General features: G+C 51.7%; 2 protein-coding genes and 1 pseudogene across 2 annotated transcripts; 2 read left to right on the forward strand and 1 right to left on the reverse strand.

The window, feature by feature from the left end:
* The first annotated feature begins 1,458 nt into the window (after positions 1-1,458).
* On the forward strand, positions 1,459-2,485 carry LOC135999590 (olfactory receptor 14A16-like; annotated as a pseudogene).
* Positions 2,486-7,685: 5,200 nt separating this feature from the next.
* Positions 7,686-8,612, reverse strand: LOC135999606 (olfactory receptor 14J1-like). Its single transcript, XM_065653169.1, has one exon. It carries the CDS (start codon positions 8,610-8,612, stop codon positions 7,686-7,688), a length of 927 nt encoding a protein of 308 aa, XP_065509241.1.
* Positions 8,613-21,356: 12,744 nt separating this feature from the next.
* Positions 21,357-21,902, forward strand: LOC135999706 (olfactory receptor 14J1-like; the record flags this gene model as incomplete). The annotated part of the gene is made up of 1 exon (XM_065653263.1): positions 21,357-21,902. A coding segment is annotated over one exon (546 nt), but the record flags the coding sequence as incomplete, so codon positions are not given.
* Positions 21,903-22,445: the final 543 nt, after the last annotated feature.

A 22,445-nucleotide genomic window follows, 5' to 3' on the forward strand; every position in this document is an offset into this window, starting at 1 on the left:
CAGGAGCAGCTCCTCTGCAAAGCGCAGCAGGGCTGAGGGCTCTGCCTGCAGCACCCAGGGCAGAGGAGCCAGGCAGAGAGTGAGACGGCAATTTGGAGTGGGAGGACAGCTTAATGTTCACTAGGAGAGAAATCATCACAGCTCTTACTACAGTGAGTCCCTCAGTGCAGGGCAGCGCAGCTGTAGTTCCTGGAAAGATCTCCTAAAGCTGGCACATGCTGCAGCTTACAGAACATGTTGGGAAACTCTGAGGTCCAGAGCAGGGACTCCCCACTGCACCATCAGAGGGCTGGCTGTGACGGGGATGGGTGCAAGGGGAGCAGCCAGGGGTGCCCAGGGCTGTCCTGCAGAGCAGGGTCCCTGCACCCCAGGGCTGTGCCGGGGCAGGGACTCTGCCTCCTGCCAGGGTCAGCGCTCAGCCTGCCCGGGGAGATCCCATGGCAGCAGCTGTGGGTGGAAGGAGCGACCCCCGGCAGGGCAGGCAGGGAGCTTGTGGGGCTGAAGGGTGCTGTGTGGGTCAGGGCTGCTCAGAGCTCCAGATCACCCCCACAGACATTGCGGAGGGTCCTTCTGAACAATGACATCAAGACAGCAACAGCTGCAAGGGAAGGAGTCTGTGCTTTCAGCTTTCCACTCTTGGTTGTCTGGGTGTGCAGTGGGAGATGGGGATTTATTTCTCGGCTTTGGAGAAGACACTGAGACCCCAATTCTCATCAGGACTTGTCTGAGCTGCTCCTGAGCCCCTGTACACACAGAGCTGCCCCTGGGCAGTGCCAGGAGGTGTGAGCAGGACAGAGCTGAGCACACAGCGGGTGGGACGGGGTCTGTGACACTGACAGGGAGCAGACCCAGGGACAGAGACACAGCTGCAGCAGCAGAGACATGGCAGAGAGAGGGAGCTGCGACCAGAAATGCTGGGGATGGGTATTAGGAAACCCCCTGCCATCCCCCGCAGTGCAGACGCATTTCCCAGTGCAACCCCCTGGTCTCCCCTTCTCCCCAGCAGAACCTCTGCCCCAAAGCCATGGGGTCCAAGTCATGAGTCTCCACCTCAGCAGCTGCACCTCCAGGTGAAGCGTTCCTGGAACGTGGTACTCAAAAAAGGTGCTAAAAGTACTTGCTCTACAGTGTCATTCTGTGAGTGGCAGCAGCACAGCCAGGTAAGGAGAAGGTTTCACAGCATGCCCGTCTGCCTTTCTGTCCTTGCTTTATTTCTCAGGAGCACTGCAGTGTTCTTCCCTGTTCCTCTACCTGTCCCTGGTGCTCTTGCTCTCTGGGGTTGGGTGGGAGTGTGGGTCAGCTTTTGTTCTGACTCCAAGACAGGGGGTCTTGCCCCAGAGGTGTGTTCATGGAAACTAGATGCCCAAGCTGCATTTTAAGCTGTGATGAACTGTTTTTCTCACTTGGTAGAAAGAGAGAATGAGCTGAAACATCCCTCCATCAGGGAGGGGATTTTCCATGAGAAACAGCATGTTTATTTTCCTCAGAGAAGTCTCCCCTAATGTGTCATTGTCTTCCTCCTTGCACAGGTCCTCATGCTCACAGGCAGCAAATGTCCAACAGCAGCTCCATCACCCAGTTCCTCCTCCTGCCGTTCGCAGACACACGGGAGCTGCAGCTCTTGCACTTCTGGCTCTTCCTGGGCATCTACCTGGCTGCCCTCCTGGGCAACGGCCTCATCATCACCACCATAGCTTGTGACCAGCACCTCCACACCCCCATGTACTTCTTCCTCCTCAACCTCTCCCTCCTTGACCTGGGCTCCATCTCTACCATTCTTCCCAAATCCATGGCAAATTCTTCATGGGATACCAGGTCAATCTCGTACACAGGTTGTGCTGCACAGCTGTTCTCATTTGCCTTCTTGGCGGTAGCAGAGTATTGTCTCCTCACAGTCATGTCGTACGACCGCTATGTTGCCATCTGCAAACCCCTGCACTACGGGACCCTCCTGGGCAGCAGAGCTTGTGTCCACATGGCAGCAGCTGCCTGGGCCACTGGGTTTCTCAATGCTCTACTGCACACGGCCAATACATTTTCATTGCCACTGTGCAAGGGCAATGCTGTGGACCAGTTCTTCTGTGAAATCCCCCAGATCCTCAAGCTCTCCTGCTCAAACTCCTACCTCAGGGAACTTGGGCTTATGGCGGTCACTGTTTCTTTAGCTTTTATGTGTTTTGTTTTCATTGTGCTGTCCTATGTGCAGATCTTCAGGGCCGTGCTGAGGATCCCCTCTGAGCAGGGTCAGCACAAAGCCTTTTCCACATGCCTCCCTCATCTTGCTGTGGTCTGTCTGTTCATCAGCACTGGTTCATTTGCCTACCTGAAGCCCCCCTCCATTTCCTTCTCATCCATGGACGTGGTGATGGCCGTTCTGTACTCAGTGGTGCCTCCAGCAGTGAACCCCCTCATCTACAGCATGAGGAACCAGGAGCTCAAGGATGCCATGTGGAAACTCATATCTTTGTGTTTTCTGAAGCAATAAACTGTCGATCTGCTTGTACAAAGAAGTTTTAATGGAGCTAATAACAGGCCCAGCCTGTCATCTGGATTTTCTGTTGTTATTGGTTGGTTTTTTGTTGTGATAATTTTGTCATCCCCTTTCTAATCCACTGTCGGCTTTTCTTTTATAACCATTGGTTGTGTAAATGTGGCACAGTACTCTCCTTCTCTCCAAACAAAATAAAGATTCCTGCAGTGATTTGTTTTTCACTATGTCCTTCCTGCAAAGCCTTTTTGGAGCTGCAGGGATGATTCCCGTGTGCATGGGAGGACGGGAAAAGAGTCCAGCATTGCAGCACTGCCAGGGAACACCAGCACTTCATTTTCCAGAGCTGTTCTCCTTCCACTCCCACACTCTCCTTCTCATCCCTTGTGTTGGTGCAAGGCCTGAGTGCTCTGGCAGCTTGGTCACCGTCCTGCTGTGTGTCAGTCCTGTGAGCGCAGGCAGGGACAGGCAATGGGCACTGCTGTGACAGAGCTGGCCTCAGAACAGCATTCCGTGAAGAACACTGATCTCCTGAGGGCAGTGCTGGAAGGTTTAGGTCTTCTTTCAAAGCTCTTCTCAAGAACATGCCCAAGGAAGCAGCCCACAGATGAAACACCATTGTGCAGCTGCACAGTGTGTGTGTGCAGGGCTGGGCACACAGCAGTGTCCTTTCACAGCCAGGCCTCCTGCCAGGGACTTCAAGACCAGCAAAGCAGGGTCCATTCTGTGCCCATGTTCATTGGACACCCCACAGAAGATGCCCCAGGGCATCATCATGTGCTGGCCCTTCACAACCACTATTTCCAACCCTGGCCTCTCACCCCAGCTCACAGAGGCCCTTCTTCCCTCCATGGATGGACACTCAATGTTTACGTTGTATTGATGTGATGTGAACATGCACATCATTCACGTGAGTTGACGTGAACCCGAGTGAGCACAAACACTATCAGTTGTTCCAGGGGATTCCTGAAAGCCCGTGGGACAGTGTCCTGACGTCACTTCATGTTGGGAGTAACATCCCATGGGAAAACACGTGAACGCAGCATTGGGATGTGCTTTCTTGAACCGAAATCCCTGTGTCCGTTCCGCATGACGTGGGACATTTCAGATGAAGACAGAGCAGGGGGACACACTTTAGGGCTGAGGTTCCTCCCATCCCTTGGGAGTGGCAACAGGAGGTTTTCATTGAACAGATGAACCGTTAGCATGCACATTATGTTTGTGAGGTGACAGGAACCCGAGGTGAGATGAGCCCAAGTGAAAAATAACCAGACATTCCTTGAGCTTCCATGAAGGCCTGTGGGGCAGACAGTGTCTAGATGTCACTTCATGTTGGATGTTACATACCAGAGGAATCTGCCTGGATGCAGCACTGGGATGTTTATGTGCTCAAATTGTTAGTAGGATATACATTTCATAACTTCCATAATACAAACATACATTCATCTGGTCAGGTCCTGGGCCATAGGAGGTTGATGGATGGGCATGGTGTGTTATGACATCAGCTGTGTGTCAGTGTCTCATAATCCAAAGTTCACACCATGTATCTGAGGACGTTGTCCAGTCTCTTCTTCAACACTGTCAGGCTTGGGGCCGTGACACCTCCCTGGGGAGCCTGCTCCAGTGTCCAGCACCCTCTACGTGAAGAACCTTTTCCTCATCTCCAACCTAAACTTTCCCTGGCACGTCTATCTTCCATTCCCTTGGGTTCTCTCATTGGTCACTAAAGAGAAGACATCAGTACCTTCCCTTCTCCCCTTGTGAGGAAGCTGTAGCCACCATGAGGTCTCCTTTTTAGTCTTTTCTTCAGCTCTGATGCTGAGAAACCCTTTGGCTTGCTTTCTGAAGCAGAAAGGAAAACCCATGACCTCCAGGCAATGGGAAGGGGGATCCTGTCCCTCACACACAGCTCAGGGCTCTTCCTGGGACCGTGGGATGTGGGTGTGCAAGGCCGAGGGAAGGACAACACTGGTACAACAAGTTGCAGCTTGCCCATGGGGCTGCAAGGAGGGAACAAGGCCCCAGTGCCATGAGGACAACATGTCTTCTCGTAGACCTCAGTGGCACAGACAACTGCCATGGCCAAGGGGACAGAGACCTGGGTTCTGTTGGTCCCTTCCAGCCTTGCCAGCACCCTTTGCCATCTCCATCACAGGCTGTTCTACACCGTCCTATCCCTGCCCCTCTTTCCCTGCAGGCTGTAGACATCCATCTCGCTTCCCCACCTGCTCTCACCCCAGCATTTCTGTCCCTTCACTGATGTGTCTGCACCCTCACTGGCTGTTCTTTGGAACACAAAGCCATGGGCTGATCCAGCTCCCTCTGCGTGACCTCTTGCACCACAGCCCTGCCCTTCCAGTCACATTTCTTCTTCCTGATATCCAGTCCTCACCTCCCAAGTTGCACTTTCTGACTCTTCCCTGCTTCTTCCCACTTCCAAGGACAGCACGACCATCTAAGAAACTGCCCTTCATGCAGGGAACCCAACCTGCTAGGCATCTTGTGGTCTTTTACCTGACCAGAGAGAAGTAACTTCACCACGATCTTCTAAATCCCGTGACTGCTGTTGGCCTTTCAGCTTCTCTGACAGACACCACCATGTTCCTGCTGCTGTCCCGTCATGTTCTCAGGTGGGATGGACGTGACAACCCGTCTCCAAGGCCTCTTCCTGGGTAGGGCCTGTGGGTACCTTGGCAGAGGTTCTTTCCCAGCCATGTCCCTACTGCTGGCCTGTCACCTCCAGAGACAGAACTGATCTCACTGTCCCCTTCACAGCCACATGCTTCTGACTGGATTATGAGATTCTGAGACACAACTGACCTCATAATACCACACCCATCCATCCCCCTCCTTAGCCAGGACCTGACCAAGACTGAAGCATGTTCTACACAGTCCTACACCTGCCCCTCTTTCCCTGCCGGCTGTAGACACCCATCTGGCTTCCTCACCTTGTTCAAATTCATCAAATAGATTTCCTACTAACAATGTGCATGAAAAGCACTCTTCTCTGGAACTGCTGTATTTCTGTTAACACCTTCTATATCTCCTCTTTTGACTTTCTTTTTTTTTTTTACTATTCTTCTACCTATTCTCTCTCCAGAAACTTCTCCATGGCAAAATTTCTTTCAAATCACAGAATAACTCAGGTTTGAAGAGAGCCCTTGTCTCACTCATCTTGTCTCACTCTCCTGCTCAGGGCAGGGTCAACCAGGTGAGGTTGCTCAAGGCCTCCACCCAGGTTTTCATCATCCTCAAACGCAATGAAAGTGCACTCTGTTACATCCTAGAAGGGGAGAATAAAGATGTTCAACAGTGTTGGCCCAGGTACTGGTCACTGAGAGATGACACTAGTAACTGGCTGCATGGAGGACTTTGTACCACTCATGATATTTGGGTTTGATGGTTCAGCCAACCTCCCAGCCAGCATCCACTTCTTGAGCCCCATCAGCACCACTCTGCCCAGGAGGACACCATGGCTGAGGCCTTGCAAGCACCCTGTACACAACATGCCTTTCTTTCCCCTGTCCATTTGGGTTCCGCAATCCCTTCCTTTGCCTTCACATTCCTGGAAATGGGTGTAGGAGGACATGTCCCATCCCTTTCCCAGGGAGGGAGGTAGGGTGTCCAGCCTGTAACTCTCCCAGTTCCTATTCCTGCTCTTCTTGAAGATGCGTTTGAGGTCTGCGTTTTCTAAGGACCCCAGAACCATTCTGGTTTCTATGGCACTTTTGAGAGCACAATCCGGAATCATGGGGAGGGTGACGTAGCAGACAAGAACACGTGCAATGAGCCTGTCCAAGGCAGCTGAGATGAATCTCACTGGTCAAATGGGGTTTGTTCCTGTAGTCAAACACAGAAATGTCCAGGTTCTGTCAGGTGTCAACATCTGAGCTGGCCTCATGGACTCCTTATGCACCCATGGATGCTCAGAGACAGAGTCTGTCCCTTTTACACAAAGAGGCAGGAGTCACAGAGTCCCTCTGGCCTCCTGTTTCCACTCCCAAAGGGCAGGAGACACCTGAGCCCTGTGGTGTGTCACCCTGCTCTGCACTCATCTGACTTGTGCCGTGGCAGGAAGAATGGACACAAGGAGCTCGCTTGAAGGAAGCACATCCCAGTGCTGCATTCAGGCAGTTAACTATGGGATGTTACTTCCAACACGAAGTTACCTCAAGATCTTGTCTGTCCCACAGGCCTTCATGGAACCCTAAGGAATAGTTGATGGTGTTTGTGATCACTCGGGTTCATGTCACCTCAAGTACATGGCGTGCATGCTCACAATTCATCTGTACAAAGCAAACACGAACTGCTGAACTACTCATTCAGTGTCCATCCACGAAGGGAAGAACAACCTCTGTGGGTGGGAGGCCAGTGCTGGAAATGGTGGTTGTGAGGGGCCAGTGCATGATGATTGACCTGAGGCTCCTTCCGAAGGGGTGTCCAGTGCACAGGGGCACAGCCTAGCCCCTGCTCTGCTGGTCCTGCAGGTCTCTGGCAGGAGGCCTGGCTGTGAGAGGACACTGCTGTGTGCCCAGCCCTGCACACACACACTGTGCAGCTGTACAATGGTGTTTCATCTGTGGGCCACTTTTGTAGGCATATGCTTGAGAGAAACTTTGCAAGAAGATATAAACCATCATGCACTGCCCGGAGGAGATGACCATTCTTTCTGGAAAGGATGTTCTGAGGCCAGCTCTGTCACAGCAGTGCCCATTGCCTGTCCCTGCCTGCGCTCACAGGACTGACACACAGCAGGACGGTGACCAAGCTGCCAGAGCACTCAGGCCTTGCACCAACACAAGGGATGAGAAGGAGAGTGTGGGAGTGGAACGAGAACAGCTCCGGAAGACCAAGGGCTGCTGCTCCCTGGCAGCGCTGCCAGGCTGGGACTCTGCTCCCCTCCACCACTGCAGACGGAAACTGTCCCTACAGCTCCAAAATGCCTTAGAAGAAGATCTCAGGGGAAAAATAAAACAAAACGAAACACTGCAGGGCCTTTTATTCTTTTTAAGAAAAAGTAGAGAAAAGGGCTCCTCATTTCAATAGACACTTGGTCAGAAAAAAAGGCAGACAGTGAATTAGGAAACGAATGACAACATTATCACAAAACGCAACCACAACAAAAACAAGAAACCCTGAGAATGTAATGAGTTACACTATAACTGCTATGCAGAGGGTGAGAGTTTGTTGCTGTTTCTTACTGAAAAAGTTCACTTATCAATTTCCACACTGAATCCTGGAGCTCCTGGTTCCTCATGCTGTAGATGAGGGGGTTCACTGCTGGAGGCACCACTGAGTACAGAACAGACACCACCAGGTCCAGTGAAGGGGATGAGATGGAGGGGGGTTTCAGGTAGGCAAATGAACCAGTGATGACAAACAGGGAGAGCACAGCCAGGTGAGGGAGGCACGTGGAAAAGGCTTTGTGCCGTCCCTGCTCAGAGGGGATCCTCAACACAGCCCTGAAGATCTGCACATAGGACACCACAATGAAAATAAAACACATAAAAGCTAAACAGGCACTGACCACCATAAGGCCAAGTTTCCTGAGATAGGACTGTGAGCAGGAGAGCTTGAGGATCTGGGGGATTTCACAGAAGAACTGACCCACAGCATTGCCCTCGCACAGTGGCAGTGAAAATGTATTGGCCGTGTGCAGCAGAGCATAGAGAAACCCAGTGGCCCAGGCAGCTGCTGCCATGTGGACACAAGCTCTGCTGCCCAGGATGGTCCCGTAGTGCAGGGGTTTGCAAATGGCAACGTAGCGGTCATAGGACATGATGGTGAGGAGATAATACTCTGCTGCTAACAAGAAGACAAACAAAAAGAGCTGTGCAGCACATCCCAAAAAGGAGATGGCCCTGGTGTTCCAGAGGGAGTTGGCCATGGATTTGGGGAGAGTGGTGGAGATGCAGCCCAGGTCGAGGAGGGAGAGGTTGAGGAGGAAGAAGTACATGGGGGTGTGGAGGTGCTGGTCACAGGCTATGGTGGTGATGATGAGGCCGTTGCCCAGGAGGGCAGCCAGGTAGATGCCCAGGAAGAGCCCGAAGTGCAAGAGCTGCAGCTCCCGTGTGTCTGCGAATGGCAGGAGGAGGAACTGGGTGATGGAGCTGCTGTTGGACATTTGCTGTTTCTCAGCCTGGGGCTCTGTTCAAAGAAAGGAAACAATAACTTAACATGAGATAAGATATAGACTCCTCTGAGTAAAGCAACTCCATTTTTCACAGAAATCACCATACTGAAATGCATTTCGTTTCTCTGTTGTGTGCTGGCTGAGTGTGCTGTGAGGAGCAGAACCTCTGCCCATGTGCTACCAAATAACCAGCTTTTCTCTGCTGCAGTGGGAAAATGGGACCTCCTTCATGACAGCTCCAATGTTCACAAGGAATGTCAGATGTAATCCAGCTTCTTGGAAATGTTCGATATCTGCACTCATGATTCTGTAAAGAGTGGGCTGCAGAGGAGAGACATAGCATGACTTTATAAATATTTTATCTGTGTCCTTTATTTGTCACCACCATATCTGGTGAGGGAGAAAAATCCTCATTTTCATGAGGGAAAATGTGAAGAGTCTTGAGAGAGGACAGGCGAAAAGCCTCATTTTTCCGTGGCTCAATGCAGAGTCAGGAGAGCAGCAGTGTCCATCAATCTTTTACTCATCTGCCCTGTGCTTTTTCTTGTTCAACCCAAAAAATGAGTACAGACTCATACTGGAGTAGGGGAGCTCGGTCTGAAAAGGCAGATCTGCAAACTGTTCCCTGCCCCAGCCCAGAGGTGGAGATGTGCTGGAGAGAGCAGGACACGACCCCTCACCCAGAGAAGCAAAGGACTCTGGCAGGAGAGTGCGGACCCCAAGGAAAGGCTCAGCACTCCTGGCATCCTACAGCAGAGCTGGGCCTTTCTGGGGGCAGCTGGTGAGCCCAGCAGGACAGGCAGAGCAGAGTCAGGGCTCCTGGAGATGGGATGTGCTAAAGGGACAGTCCGATCATTGCCCAGCAGACAACCCCCAGCAGCCACCTGCAGAGCAGGAGCAAAAGAGCTCCTGACCAGCCCCTGCTCTGCTGCCTGGAGCTGTCCCTGCCTGCAGCTGTGTCTCTGTGCCCAGGTCTCCTCCTGTCAGTGTCACAGACCCCATCCCAGCCGCTGTGTGCTCAGCTCTGCCCTGCAGACCCCTCCCAGCAGCCGGGCACTGCCCAGGGGCAGCTCTGTGTGGGCCGGCTCTGGTGGAACATCAGACCAGCCCTGATGAGGCTGGAAAAGTCATCCTGATGCTGTCTGCAAGTGATTGTGTGTTGATTTCTGATACTCCCAGGTTTATTCACTTCTAAGCAAAATGAATCTAGAATTTCAGTGCCTCCTCCTGAACTGAGACATTAATTTCTGTTTCCCATTGGCCACATAGACACAGTATGAGACTGTTAGAATAAGATACTTCTCTTTCACAAAGCCCCTCTCTTGCTGTGCTTCTTTAAAAGCCTCCTGGGAATGTCCTTTAGTGAACTGGAGCTGTGAACAGCCCTGACCCATGCAGCACCCACTCCATAGCAGGACCCTGCCCAGCCAGAGGTCGCTCCTTCCCCCCACAGCTTCTCCCCACAGCACCGTGGGGATCTCCCCGGGCAGGCTGAGTGCTGACCCTGGCAGGCGGTAGAGTCCCTGCCCCAGCACAGCCCTGGGGTGCAGGGACCCTGCTCTGCAGGACAGCCCTGGGCACCCCTGGGTGCTCCCCTGGCTTCACAGCTGTTCAACATTGCCTGACAAGAGCCCCCTCCAGACAGATCCCACAAGCTGTGGCTTTTTAACTCGAGGAGATGCCTCCAGGAGCTACAGCTGCATTGCAGCACCCAGAGACTTACCGTGCCAAGAGCTGCAAAGATTTCTCCTCCAGTGAGCTCTCAGTCATCCTCCCCATCCTGACCACCTTTAATCTGTCTCTGCCTTGCTCGTCTCCCTGAGATCCCCAGGCAGAGCCCTCAGCCCTGCTGCGCTTTGCAGAGGAGCTGCTCCTGGGCAGAGCTGTCTCTCTGCAGCGCTGCCGCTTGCCATGAGCTCCCTCTGTCCCAGGAGCCCAGCCCAGCTCAGCAGCACAGGAGCAGCCCCAGGCACTTTAATGACCCCTCTGGTGGCTTTGGTGCTGAGTCCATGAGCCTCACAGCCTGAGAGGAATTGAAGAAACTTCTCAAGAAGTCAAAGTCAGATTCAAACTCCAAAGTTTCTTGTAATGTTAATGGGTCCCACTGAGGGACACTACTGAGAAACCATCCCCAGGGTTGGTTAGAGCAGAAAACTGGAGGCAGAGATGACAAGTCACTAAAATGAAAGTACAGGTGGCTCTGAAGCTGAGTAAACCTGGATGTGTTTCATTAACCAAAGGGCCAAGCCCTGACCCCCAGACCCTGGGAAATCAGATCCTGTCCCTCCCACGTTGCCCAGGGCTCTTCCTGGGACACTGTGATATGGGGCTGTGCAAGGCCAAGGGCAGGACTGTGGTCCCACACCTCCCAGGTTCCTGGCTGGGGACAAGGAGGCCATGAGGCCCCTGTGCTGTAAGGACAAGGTGTCTCCTCACAGGCATCAGAGGTGGACACAACAGCCATCGCTAAGGGGAGAAGGAGCTCATGTCTGTTGGGGGCTTTCAGCCTTTTTATATCCCTTGATCATCTCCACGACAGCCTGTCCTATGCTGTGGCATCACCTGCACCTCTTTCCCTGCAGGCTGGAGACATCCCCCCTGCTACCCCACCTTGCTCTTGTCTGAGCATCTTCCTTCCTTTGCTGAGATCTCTCCATCCTCCCCAGCTGTTCCTTGAAGCACAAAGCCTTGGGCTGATGCAGACTCCCTCTGGGTGACCTGCTCCACCACAGCACTGCCCTTCCACTCACATTCCTTGCTGCTTATGTCCAGCCTGGACCTCCCCAGCTGCACTTTGTGCCGTTATTTCTTTCCTATTCTGTTTTCCACTATGAAGAAAACCTCCACCATCTCTGAAACCCCCCTTCAAGCACTCTCAGGCTACTCCTACACTGCTGCAGCTTCCCCAGCGCTGCTGGGCCAAAGCAGCCCAGGTCCCTCAGCATCCCACACCATGGGCACAAGGTCCTGACCCCTGCCTTGGCAGAGCCCTACACTCTCCAGTTCCTCCCTGCTTCTCCAAACTGGGACCCGCACACTGGCACACACCCGTGTGTGTGGGGGTCACACCAGTGCTGAAGCGAATGGGACGAGAACTCCAGGTGTCTGGGTGCCCACGCTCCTCCTCATGCAGCCCCGTGTGCAGCTGCCTTGTTCATGGTGAGCGTGCAGCACGGGCTTGTGTGGCGGCCCTTGTAGTGCCCAGGCCCTTCTCCTCAGGGTCACTGCTCAGCCTGTCAGGTCCTGGTCTGTCCTGATGGATGGGGTTATTCTCCTGCCCTGATACAGAACTGGCCACTTCTCCTTTTAAAACTTAAGAGATTCCTTATGCTGTAACTCCAATTTTCTCCAGGTTTGGACTCTCCCTGGACTGCTGCAGTCTCAGCCCCTCAACTTCTGGCCGAGGCAGAGACCAGTCACCTCAGGAGCCCCCGGTGACCCCAAAGTAAAGGGTCCCTGGCCTCCAGGGCTCTCAGAGCTTTCTGATAGGCGACCCCAATGTTTCTCCAGGTCTGGACTCTCCCTGGGCTGAAGCTCCGTTTGCTCAACTGTTAATGTTTCCATGCAGATGGCTTATCTGGATGAAAGTGTCTCTCCCAAGATAATAGCATGAGGAGTTACAGGACACCACATATAGCCCCTCCTGGAGAAAGTGCGGGGTCTTGGGGGACTGATACTCATAATGCCAGAGGTCTGGACTTAGAGGGGAGGTTCTCTTTCATGTGGGAGAGCAGCAGGAATGCGTAGAGCTCTGCCTGGGGATAGATAATGTCAGATGAAGGTTGAAGAGTCAGCATGAGAGGGCAGAAAAACATGGGCAATGTTGTGGTGACTGGACATCAGCTACAGGCTCCCTGATCAGGAAGAGGAATTAGATGAGACCTCTTTCAGACAAAGGAAAGAAGCCTCATGTTTTCCGGGCCTGTGTCCTCATGGCAGATCTAAGATATTCCAATAGCTGCAAGGTACCAGCCATCCAGGAGGGTTTTGCAGCTCATTGACAACATCTTCCTGAAACGGATGACTGAGGAGTCAGTGAACTGAGGTGCCCTGTGGGACTTGACACTTACAAACCAGAAAGAGTTGGTCAGGGAAGTAACAGTCGGGGATGAGAAAGTGGATTTGAGGCTTCTGGAAGATGATAACAAGGCAAAGAGCAGGATTTCAGGAGAGCAGGCTTTGGCCTGCTGAGGGACCCACTTGGGTCCTGTGGGATATGACCTTGGTGTCTGCAGCATTTTTCCTCTCACATTTCCTCCCTTCTCTCTCCCACCTGCTATTGTGCAGCATTTTTTACCCTTTCTCAAATACAATATCGCAGAGGTGCTGCCAGCATCACTGAGTGGCTCAGATTTGGCAAGGAGTGGGTCCATCTTGGAGCCAGCTGAAATCAGCTCTGTCTGACATGGGTCAAACTGCAGTTGTCTTCTCAGAGAGGTGACAACTGTAGCACACCCACACTCACCCCCAGTTCCAAGACTTTGCCATGTAAACCAAATACGGGGTGACAATGTGTTGGGTGTTACAAACTACTTGATCATGGAGAAGAAATGGAAAAGATCTTCTGTCAGCAACACGAGGAAGTGTCCAGTCAATGAGCAGGTTCCTATGGGGAACTGAAATCGCCCTGACAGTCACTGGCCAGGCAAAGCTGTGGATACCAACAGTCCAAAGGATCTTGGGCTGACTTCTTAACATGTCTACCTGGTGGGCCAACAAGGGTGATGCTCACCTGGATCTGGCACTGGGAAACAAGGAAGAGCTGGTGAGGGCTGCGAACATCAGTGTCCACCTTGGCTGTGGTGACCAGGAAACTGTGGGGTGCCAGGCACCAGAGGGAAGGGAGGAAGGGCAGCAGCAGAGCACAGGCTGGTGGGCTCCAGAGAAGACTTGAGACAGCAGCCGATAGAGGTGGTGACATGGAAGTCTGTCTGATGGGTGAAGGAGCTCAGGAAATCTGAGAAGCCTTGCAGGACAGCCTTTTGGTTGAGAGGAGTGTGATTCCTCTTGAGCTGCCCTGCATCAGGCACCCACTTTCCTACACATGTTATTTGTCTTCATCAGAAAATGCTCCAGATCAATAAGATACCACCTCTTCAGGAAATGGGGAGGAGGGAGAGGGGGGAAGGCAATACAAGAAATACTGCTTTATTGTTCTTTATTATGGAAATGCTCTCTGTTTGGCTATTCCTGAAATCTCCCTAATCATCAACACCAGGCTTGAAGCCTTTAGGAAAATGATGCACAGAACCTTGGCTGGTTAAGGGCATTTTGGATGTTAATGAGCCCTCTGCTGCCATGATCCTGAACTGCAGCTGCTGAATGAATGAACAAACCTCTGATGAAGTGAAAGGCAGAAGTAGAACTCAAGTTTCTGAGGGTGTTTGGGACCCCATGAAGGGCCAGCACTGACACAGCTGTGAAGGAAACAAGCAGTCGAGGTCCCTGTCCCTGGAGGCTGGTGAAGGAAAGACTTGGAGACACTGGTTACAGGTGGTGAGGGCAATGTGGAGGTGGCTCTGATGCCATGTCAGCCCTCGATGCTTGTTTATCTCCAGAATGGCTGAGCCCTGACCCCTGGGGCTTGGTAAGTATTTCTCAAATGTTTTTCAGGGATTTGCCTGTGGTCAGTGTGAGTGTTTTGTGTTTTGGGGGTGGGTTTTATGTCAAGTGCTGTTGCTTTAACTGCAAGGCTCTGGTTTTCTGTGGAGTTGGAAATGCCTGGGAGTTGCTTCACAGCTTCTTTCATACACCTGGCAATGGTCACCAATCACCTCAATGTCCCAGTGTCAAACTTGCTTGAATCCTCTCTTTGGATCCATATCCCATCACTGCAGGAGGTTCATGCATCCACCAGGTTCATGGATGTTTCCTGAGGTCCATCCAAGTGTGGGCAGTGTAAGAGAGGAGCAGAGCAGGGTCAGCTCATGGGCCATGACTGAGCACAGCCACCCCAGCAGTAGCCATTCCCCATCTCCCAGGCACAGCCATGCCCTCAAGATGGCAATGTCACTACCATATATGATTAGCCCAAGAGAGGCCTTTCTTCCTTCCATATTCCTGGGAAAATCTTCCTGCTGTTCCTCCTCCACCTGCAGATATCAACTGCTTTCCATTTCTGGGCTCAGACATGGCTGTAAGGGTTCACTAAACCATCAGCCATCTCATTGCTTCTCCCTGACATCTCCTGACCCATTCCCACACCTACACATGGCCAATCTCTGCTGCTCAGGGCCTCCCGCTCTCCAGAAGAGACCTTGAGCTTCTTGGTTCTTCCTGGTGCTTATTAGAAACTTCCTCGCTCTCTCCAGAGTTCACGGTGAGCTTTCTTGTCCTAACAGCCTCTTTATGACCATGTCTTACTAAATGCTTGTCTTTTTATGCCCATCTGTGCAGAAATGGTAGTCACAGGAAAGCACCCAATATGTCAAAACTGATGCTGAATGAAATGCCATGAAGACCCAATGAATTATCCCTGTGTGTGTCTCTCCTGGAAGGAGTCTGTCCCAAGAAGGGGATCCAGCTTCTGCCCCTCTCTGCAGAGGCACACGAGCAGTGTCCATGCAATTGAGGAGCAACAGCATGACTTTTGCCAGACCAGCCTTCATCTGAACCACTTAGATGTGTACTTGTGGATGAGGTATGAAGCCTTATAGTGCAAATATCTATTGAATTGCCATTGCCAGAGGGGTTAACACAGATGCAGAGTACTTTTTAACAGATATTTAAATATAAGCATGTTAAACTTTTTTTTCTTGAAAAACTGACATGCCTAGACAAATTACACAAACACTTGAAGGATTATTCATGCCTTTTAACATGATTATCCACAGAAGGCCCACCAGCTTTGCATCTCAAGAAATTGGATGCCAGAGTTGAAGGGAAAGATGGTTTGGGCTCTGTCCTGGGATTTGGGAAACTGAAACATGCTCCCATCTGCCCAACACCCTGCCCTCCTCAGTGAGGGCTGTGAGACTTTCCGCCAGCGAGGTCCGAACTCACAGTCATGACAAGTATCTTATGTCTAACTGCAGCCAATAGTGTCCTCAGTTCAGGATTTGAGCTTCCATTGCTGGAGGTATTTACAAGATGTGGAGATGTGGTGCTAAGGGATATGGTTTAGTGTTGGACTTGGCAGTGTTTGGTTTATGGTTGGACTCCATGTTCTTAAGAGCCTTTTCCAGCCTAAATGATTTTATGATGCTATTGATACAGGGAATTAACAAATTAACACTTAACTAATTAATACTTCGAGAACTAACACTTAAGAAGCTAACGCTTAGAGAGCAAACCCTTAACCCACAACACTTAGAACCCTTAACTCACATTACAATTGCCTAGCTTTGCTTAGCCTTGTGTAAGAGAAACAAAGGTTTATTGATGACTTTACAGGCCTTGCAGGGAGACAAAATCTTGGGCGCATCCTTGGGTGAATTAGATAACCGAAACTTGGGCACAGGACAGGAGATACGCCAGTTCTAACCAACTAAGTAGTCTGAGTACCAGCCAGCTCATCACACCAGGCCAGAGGTGAACGTGTACAGAGAAGACAACCCCGGTTGACGATCACTGCGCAGGCGCAACCAGGAGGGGCCAAACGTGGAGACTATGGAAATGATTTCCCAGAACTCATTGTAATAAGAACCACCTTCTCGGGGACAGGTTATGAATATGTATAGGCATTCCTAGAACGTTCATGAATATGTAACACTTTACAGCATTTAACTAAGCTCACAGCTACTGGAAATTTGCACAGTCTTTGGTGGAAATTATTCCCCCGTGTATCCAGCACTGAAATAAACATACCTGCTTTACAGTCTTACAGGTTGTAAGGTCATTACTGTGCCTCACTATGATTCTATGATTCTATGATTTGGGTTGAATCCATTTCAATTCCCATCACTTCCAGGTTCCCTTAGAGGCTGCTGTTGTGTGGCACAACTGTCCTGGCTCTCCAGGCAGGTTGGGCACTTGTTTTGTGCCTGCATTGGAAGTTTTTCCCTTCCTGGGGTAAAAGACTGTTGAGGAGAGACGGTTGTAGAGATTTGGGTCACAGAGGTTTGAAGCAATCCTTTCAAAATCTGAGCAGGCTGAGCTTTGGAGCCCAGGAAAAATCAAGATGCTTTGAAGGATGTTTTTGAACAGTCATACTACCACTAATAACAGTAAGAGGGAACTCCTTATTCTCACTGGTGATGATGATAAACTAAAGCTCTTTAATTTCATTCCTAACAGTCACTCTTGCTTTTCGAAATGTCTACTACACCTCAGTAGTTGTGTCTTGAAAGAAGTTATTAGAACAATGCTTTTTCTCTCAGATGCTTCTTTCGTAACTTTTCTCCTTTTTTTTTTTTTTTTTCTGGTGTGAGCTGGTGGTGACATAGGAGAATAGTTTGGTTTTGAGACAAAGAAGGCCAAGGAACAGATCCCATGTCAGTACAAAGGCACAAAGGAAGCCAGAATCTTTATGTGGTGTGCACTGACACAACACTGTTACCTGCATTTCCAGTCTCTGAAGTCCCAACTGTGCAGCAGAGTCTGGAGTTCTGAGCTCCCTTCATCTGCCCTGTTTGGCAGCATGTAGAATGGAACTAGCCCAGACAAGAAGTTGGTTTTGATTCTTTTCACAACCTGAAGCACCACATGGGTCAGGAGATGAACCAGGATGCTCAACGAGGACTCACACATGCTCTGGGGCACAGTCATTAGCTCCCCTGCTCTCCCACTGGCCATTTTTGAGAAGTGCACACACTGCGTGAGAGCTGCCAGTGGTCAGGGAGTCCCCCCAGTCTCCATGAGCTTTCAGAGATGGTGGAGAGTGGCCTCCCTGTGACATTGTCCTGCTGTCTCAGCTCCTGGGATGCTGCCCCTCCTGTCCCATAGACTGGTCAGGATTGTGTTAGTTCTAGCAAGCCCTGACTTGATTCCCATTCACGGTTGGTTGTTCTCCAGATTCCTGCCTCCAGTCACAGAAGCCTGGGAGACCTTGCTGATGAAGAGGGAGGAGAAGAGGACACAGAGATTCTCAACTCTTTCTCTTATTAAATTCATCAGTGGCCACACGGTGTCTTTGTTTCTCCTTTAACTGTTCCTGAAGTAGGAACAGATGATTATGGTGCCCTCGGATTGCTTTACAGGTCCAGACCGAGTTTTGTTCTGGACTGTTGCTGTGCTTGGAGGCTGCTGTCCTTCAAGACCAGATGAACTAACTTCTGCCACCCTGCCTTGGCAGTTTATTCCATCCGTGTCACAGCTCTGTCTGCAACACTGACAGCTCCAGCTCCCCCAGTCAGGTCCCTGGCTGAGGACATTGCCTCACATCTGGGCTGAACCACCCCAGCTGTGGCACCAGGAAACCTCTGACCTGCCACAAGGAAACCTGGTACCAAGTGTGCAAGACTCCATGTGTGCAAAGGCTTTGCTTCAGAGCAGAGACATGACATGGCCAGAAGATTGCTGAATGTCTTTCTAACCCAAGGACTACAAACACAGAATAAAATACCGAAACTCATGCAACTGGAGATATTCTTCTCTCTAGCTTGGAGAGTTTAGATCTTTGCTGTAACCTTCCTGGTGTCCTGTCTAATGATGGGACAAGAGAAGATGATTCTCATGCCCAAATTCTAATATGAAAAATACTACTGCAGGTAGGAATTGTCTCTGTAGAGGTGAGAGAAGAAACAGCACTGATTACTTCACACTGTTTCATGGGACGTTCCCCTGGAGCCCCAGCAATACCACAGGGGAGCCCATAGTGGACAGAGAAAGGAACATCATGGGCTGCTCCTGTGCTGCTGAGCTGGGCTGGGCTCCTGGGACAGAGGGAGCTCATGGCAAGCGGCAGCGCTGCAGAGAGACAGCTCTGCCCAGGAGCAGCTCCTCTGCAAAGCGCAGCAGGGCTGAGGGCTCTGCCTGGGGATGCTGACGGGAGAGCAGCCAGGCAGAGAAAGATTAAAGGCAATGTGGAGGGGTAGGTTGCTGAGGATTTGATGAGAGACAAATCTTCACAGTCCTGACATGGTAAGTCTTTGTCTGGAGGACAACGCAGCTGCATTTCCTGGAGGGATCTCCTAAAGGTGGTACATCTCACAGTTTACAGGATCTGTCAGGTCTTTCTCACAGTGTATCAGTTGTAGAGAAGAACATGCTCCAGAGCAGTGCTTCCCTGCTGCACTGTCAGAGGGATGGGGCATGACGGCACCTTCTGCTGAGGGTGAGTGCAGGGGGGAGCACCCAGGGGTGCCCAGGGCTGTCCTGCAGAGCAGGGTCCCTGCACCCCAGGGCTGTGCCAGGGCAGCGACTCCGCCACCTGCCAGGGTCAGAACTCAGCCTGCCCGGAGAGATCCCCATGGTGCTGTGGGGAGAAGCTGTGGGGGGAAGGAGCAACCAGTATCAGGGCAGGAAAGGTGCTTCTGCTGTGGAGAGTCCTCTGTGGGTCAGGGCTACTCACAGCTCCAGATCACCCCCAGCGTTTTTCCAAGGGCATGCCCTAAGGACAAGATCAATGCGAGGACTACCAGAAAGATAAGGAGCGTTCCTGACCCTGTCTTTTCAGTTTCCTATCCCAAGGGGTGGGGGGGTGCAGGAAAGGATAAAATGTAAGTGAGCCCTCATGCTTATAAAAGTCACTGAGACTCCTGAACTGCAACTTTGAGTGATCAGTATGTCTGCCAGAAAGCTCATAACATCCCTTCACCACCCCTCTGCCTCTGGACAGCACCTGCATCACCTTTGCTGGACCCATCAGCTTTAATCTGACCTGTCCTGTTTCCCAACCTGCAAACAGGATGATGCCCCCAGGCAGTGCCCTGCAAACAGGCAGGTTTCTGTAAGGCCAGGGTGAGGGCACAGAGGGTGGAATGGGGTCCGTGAGCACTGAAAGGGAAAAGACATCAATAGGGAAACACTTCTCAGCAGGAGAATCTCCAAGCAGCAGGGAAAAGATCAGAAATGAGAGGAAACTAAACCCAGAATTGTTATGGGAGGGAGAACAGAGAAAACTCTGGATGATCCCCTGCAGTGCAGATCCCTCCTGTGAGCAGCCCCCTCGCCTCCTCTCCCACCCAGCAAAGCCTCTGCCCTCAGGGCCGGGGGCTCCAAGGCATGAAGCAGCTCCTGTGCAGCCAGAGCTCCAGTTCCCTCTGCAGAGCACAGGGGCTGAGAGCAGCTGCCTGGCAATGCTGGTGTGTGGGAGGTGGCTGCACAGCTGGGGAAGGGTGACGCTGTCTGAGTGCCCGGCTGCCTCTGCCCTGGCCTCTCTCACACCCACCCTCACCGCAGTTTCCTTCTTGCTCCACTGCTCTGGGTCACTGTTGGTGTGATCTGGTTCTTGCTGTCAGGCTCTCTGGGGATGGGAGTTTCAGCTGCAGAGTCACAGCCTGATCTTGTGGGTCCTTTCCTGCAGCTGTGTCCATGGGAACACCTGTCCCAGCTTTCCTCTGACATGTGGGGTGTGGGCAAAGCAGTCTGTGGGGCTGGGGCATGAGCTGAGTCTCCCTTAATCAAACGCCATCATTACGACACTTCTTTATGTCCTTGAGGTTTTCATTCCAAGCTGTGAGCTCCCCACCAGGATGCAAACCTGTGCTATAACACCTTAGTGTTATCTTAAGCCCCATGGAGAAGCACAGAGATGCTACAACAGCGAAAATCCCATTGGGTTTGTGAAATGAGCCATGTGTGTCCTGGGCTAAACGTGGGGTGCTGAGACCTTAGGAAAGGATGAGACGTGTCATGGTCATAGGTGGGTCCCTCTGCTCTCAGCAGGGCCTGGTGGCTGTTCAGGGTAACATGGGAGTGTGATCAGCCTTCATCTCAGAAAGGTGCCAGCCCAGGGCAGCTGGAGCAAGACAGAGGGACAGACCAGGTCCCCTTAATCTGCACTGACCCACAGACATGGAGCAGAAATGCTGAGGGTTTCTGAGACAGAAGAACATTCTCCAGGGCAATTGCAGGAAGCTGTAAAAACCCCAAAATCTCAAACTGCCTTGTGTAATCCTGGTTCCTTATCACTGGGAGAGCAGATGCTGACAGGCCCTTCTGCAGCAGGAATGGTTCCATCTGACACAGCTGAACCCCAGGTCTGGCCCCTGCCCCCATTCCCATGACCCCTGCTGCAGAGCAGGGCTGACTCCTGGGCAGCCAGCGGGCACAGGTCCTGCTCCTCACGGCACCTCCAGCCAGCACCACCCAGGGCTCAGCCACGGAGCTGAAGGAAGGTCTGGAAAAGGACAAGGGGGTGTGTATCAGGGTAAAGGTGTATGAGAAATGGCTTTGATTTTGCTCAGAGAAATCTTCCCTAATTTGTCACTGTCTTTTGCTCCTGTGACAGTGCCCCACGCTCATCAGCAACAAATGTCCAACAGCAGCTCCATCACCCAGTTCCTCCTCCTGCCATTCGCAGACACACGGGAGCTGCAGCTCTTGCACTTCTGGCTCTTCCTGGGCATCTACCTGGCTGCCCTCCTGGGCAACGGCCTCATCATCACCACCATAGCCTGTGACCAGCACCTCCACACCCCCATGTACTTCTTCCTGCTCAACCTCTCCCTCCTCGACCTGGGCTGCATCTCCACCACTGTACCCAAATCCATGGCCAACTCTCTCTGGAACACCAGGGCCATCTCCTTTTTGGGATGTGCTGCACAAGTCTTTATGTTTCTCTTTTTCATTTCAGCAGAGTATTCTCTGCTAACCATCATGTCCTATGACCGCTTTGTTGCCATCTGCAAACCCCTGCACTACGGGACCCTCCTGGGCAGCAGAGCTTGTGTCCACATGGCAGCAGCTGCCTGGGCCACTGGGTTTCTCTATGCTCTGCTGCACACGGCCAATACATTTTCACTGCCACTGTGCAAGGGCAATGCTGTGGGTCAGTTCTTCTGTGAAATCCCCCAGATCCTCAAGCTTTCCTGCTCAAACTCCTACCTCAGGGAAGCTTGGCTTCTTGTGATTGGCGTCTTTTCAGCTTTTATCTGTTTTATTTTCATTCTTTTCTCCTATGTGCAGATCTTCAGGGCTGTGCTGAGGATCCCCTCTGAGCAGGGACGGCACAAAGCCTTTTCCACCTGCCTCCCTCACCTGGCCGTGCTCTCCCTGTTTGTCAGCACTGCCATGTTTGCCTACCTGAAACCCCCCTCCATCTTCTCCTCATCCCTGGACCTGGTGGTGTCTGTTCTGTACTCGGTGGTGCCTCCAGCAGTGAACCCCCTCATCTACAGCATGAGGAACCAGGAGCTCCAGGATTCAGTGTGGAAATTGATAACTGCACTTTTACAATAAGAAACAGCAACAAACTCTCACCCTCTGCATAGCAGTTATAGTGTAACTCATTATATTCTCAGTGTTTCTTGTTGTTGTTGTGGTTGTGTTTCGTCATGATGTTGTCATTCCTTTCCTAATTCACTGTCTGCCTTTTTTTCTGACCAAGTGTCTATGGAAATGAGGAGCCCTTTTCTCTACTTTTAAAATAAAATGTATAAAAGGCCCTGCAGTGTTTCATTTTGTTTTATTTTTCCCCTGATATCTTCTTTTAAGGCCTTTTTGCAGCTGCAGGGACAGTTTCTGTCTGCAGTGGTGGAGGGGAGCAGAGTCCCAGCCTGGCAGCCTTCCAGAGCTGTTCTCGTTCCACTCCCACACTCTCCTTCTCATCCCTTGTGTTGGTGCAAGGCCTGAGTGCTCTGGCAGCTTGGTCACCGTCCTGCTGTGTGTCAGTCCTGTGAGCGCAGGCAGGGACAGGCAATGGGCACTGCTGTGACAGAGCTGGACTCAGAACAGCGTTCCATGAAGAATGGTGATCTGCTGAGTGCAGTCCTGGAAGTTTTA

This window comes from Caloenas nicobarica, chromosome 29, assembly GCF_036013445.1.
Source record: "Caloenas nicobarica isolate bCalNic1 chromosome 29, bCalNic1.hap1, whole genome shotgun sequence".
Classification (NCBI taxonomy): Eukaryota; Metazoa; Chordata; class Aves; order Columbiformes; family Columbidae; genus Caloenas; species Caloenas nicobarica.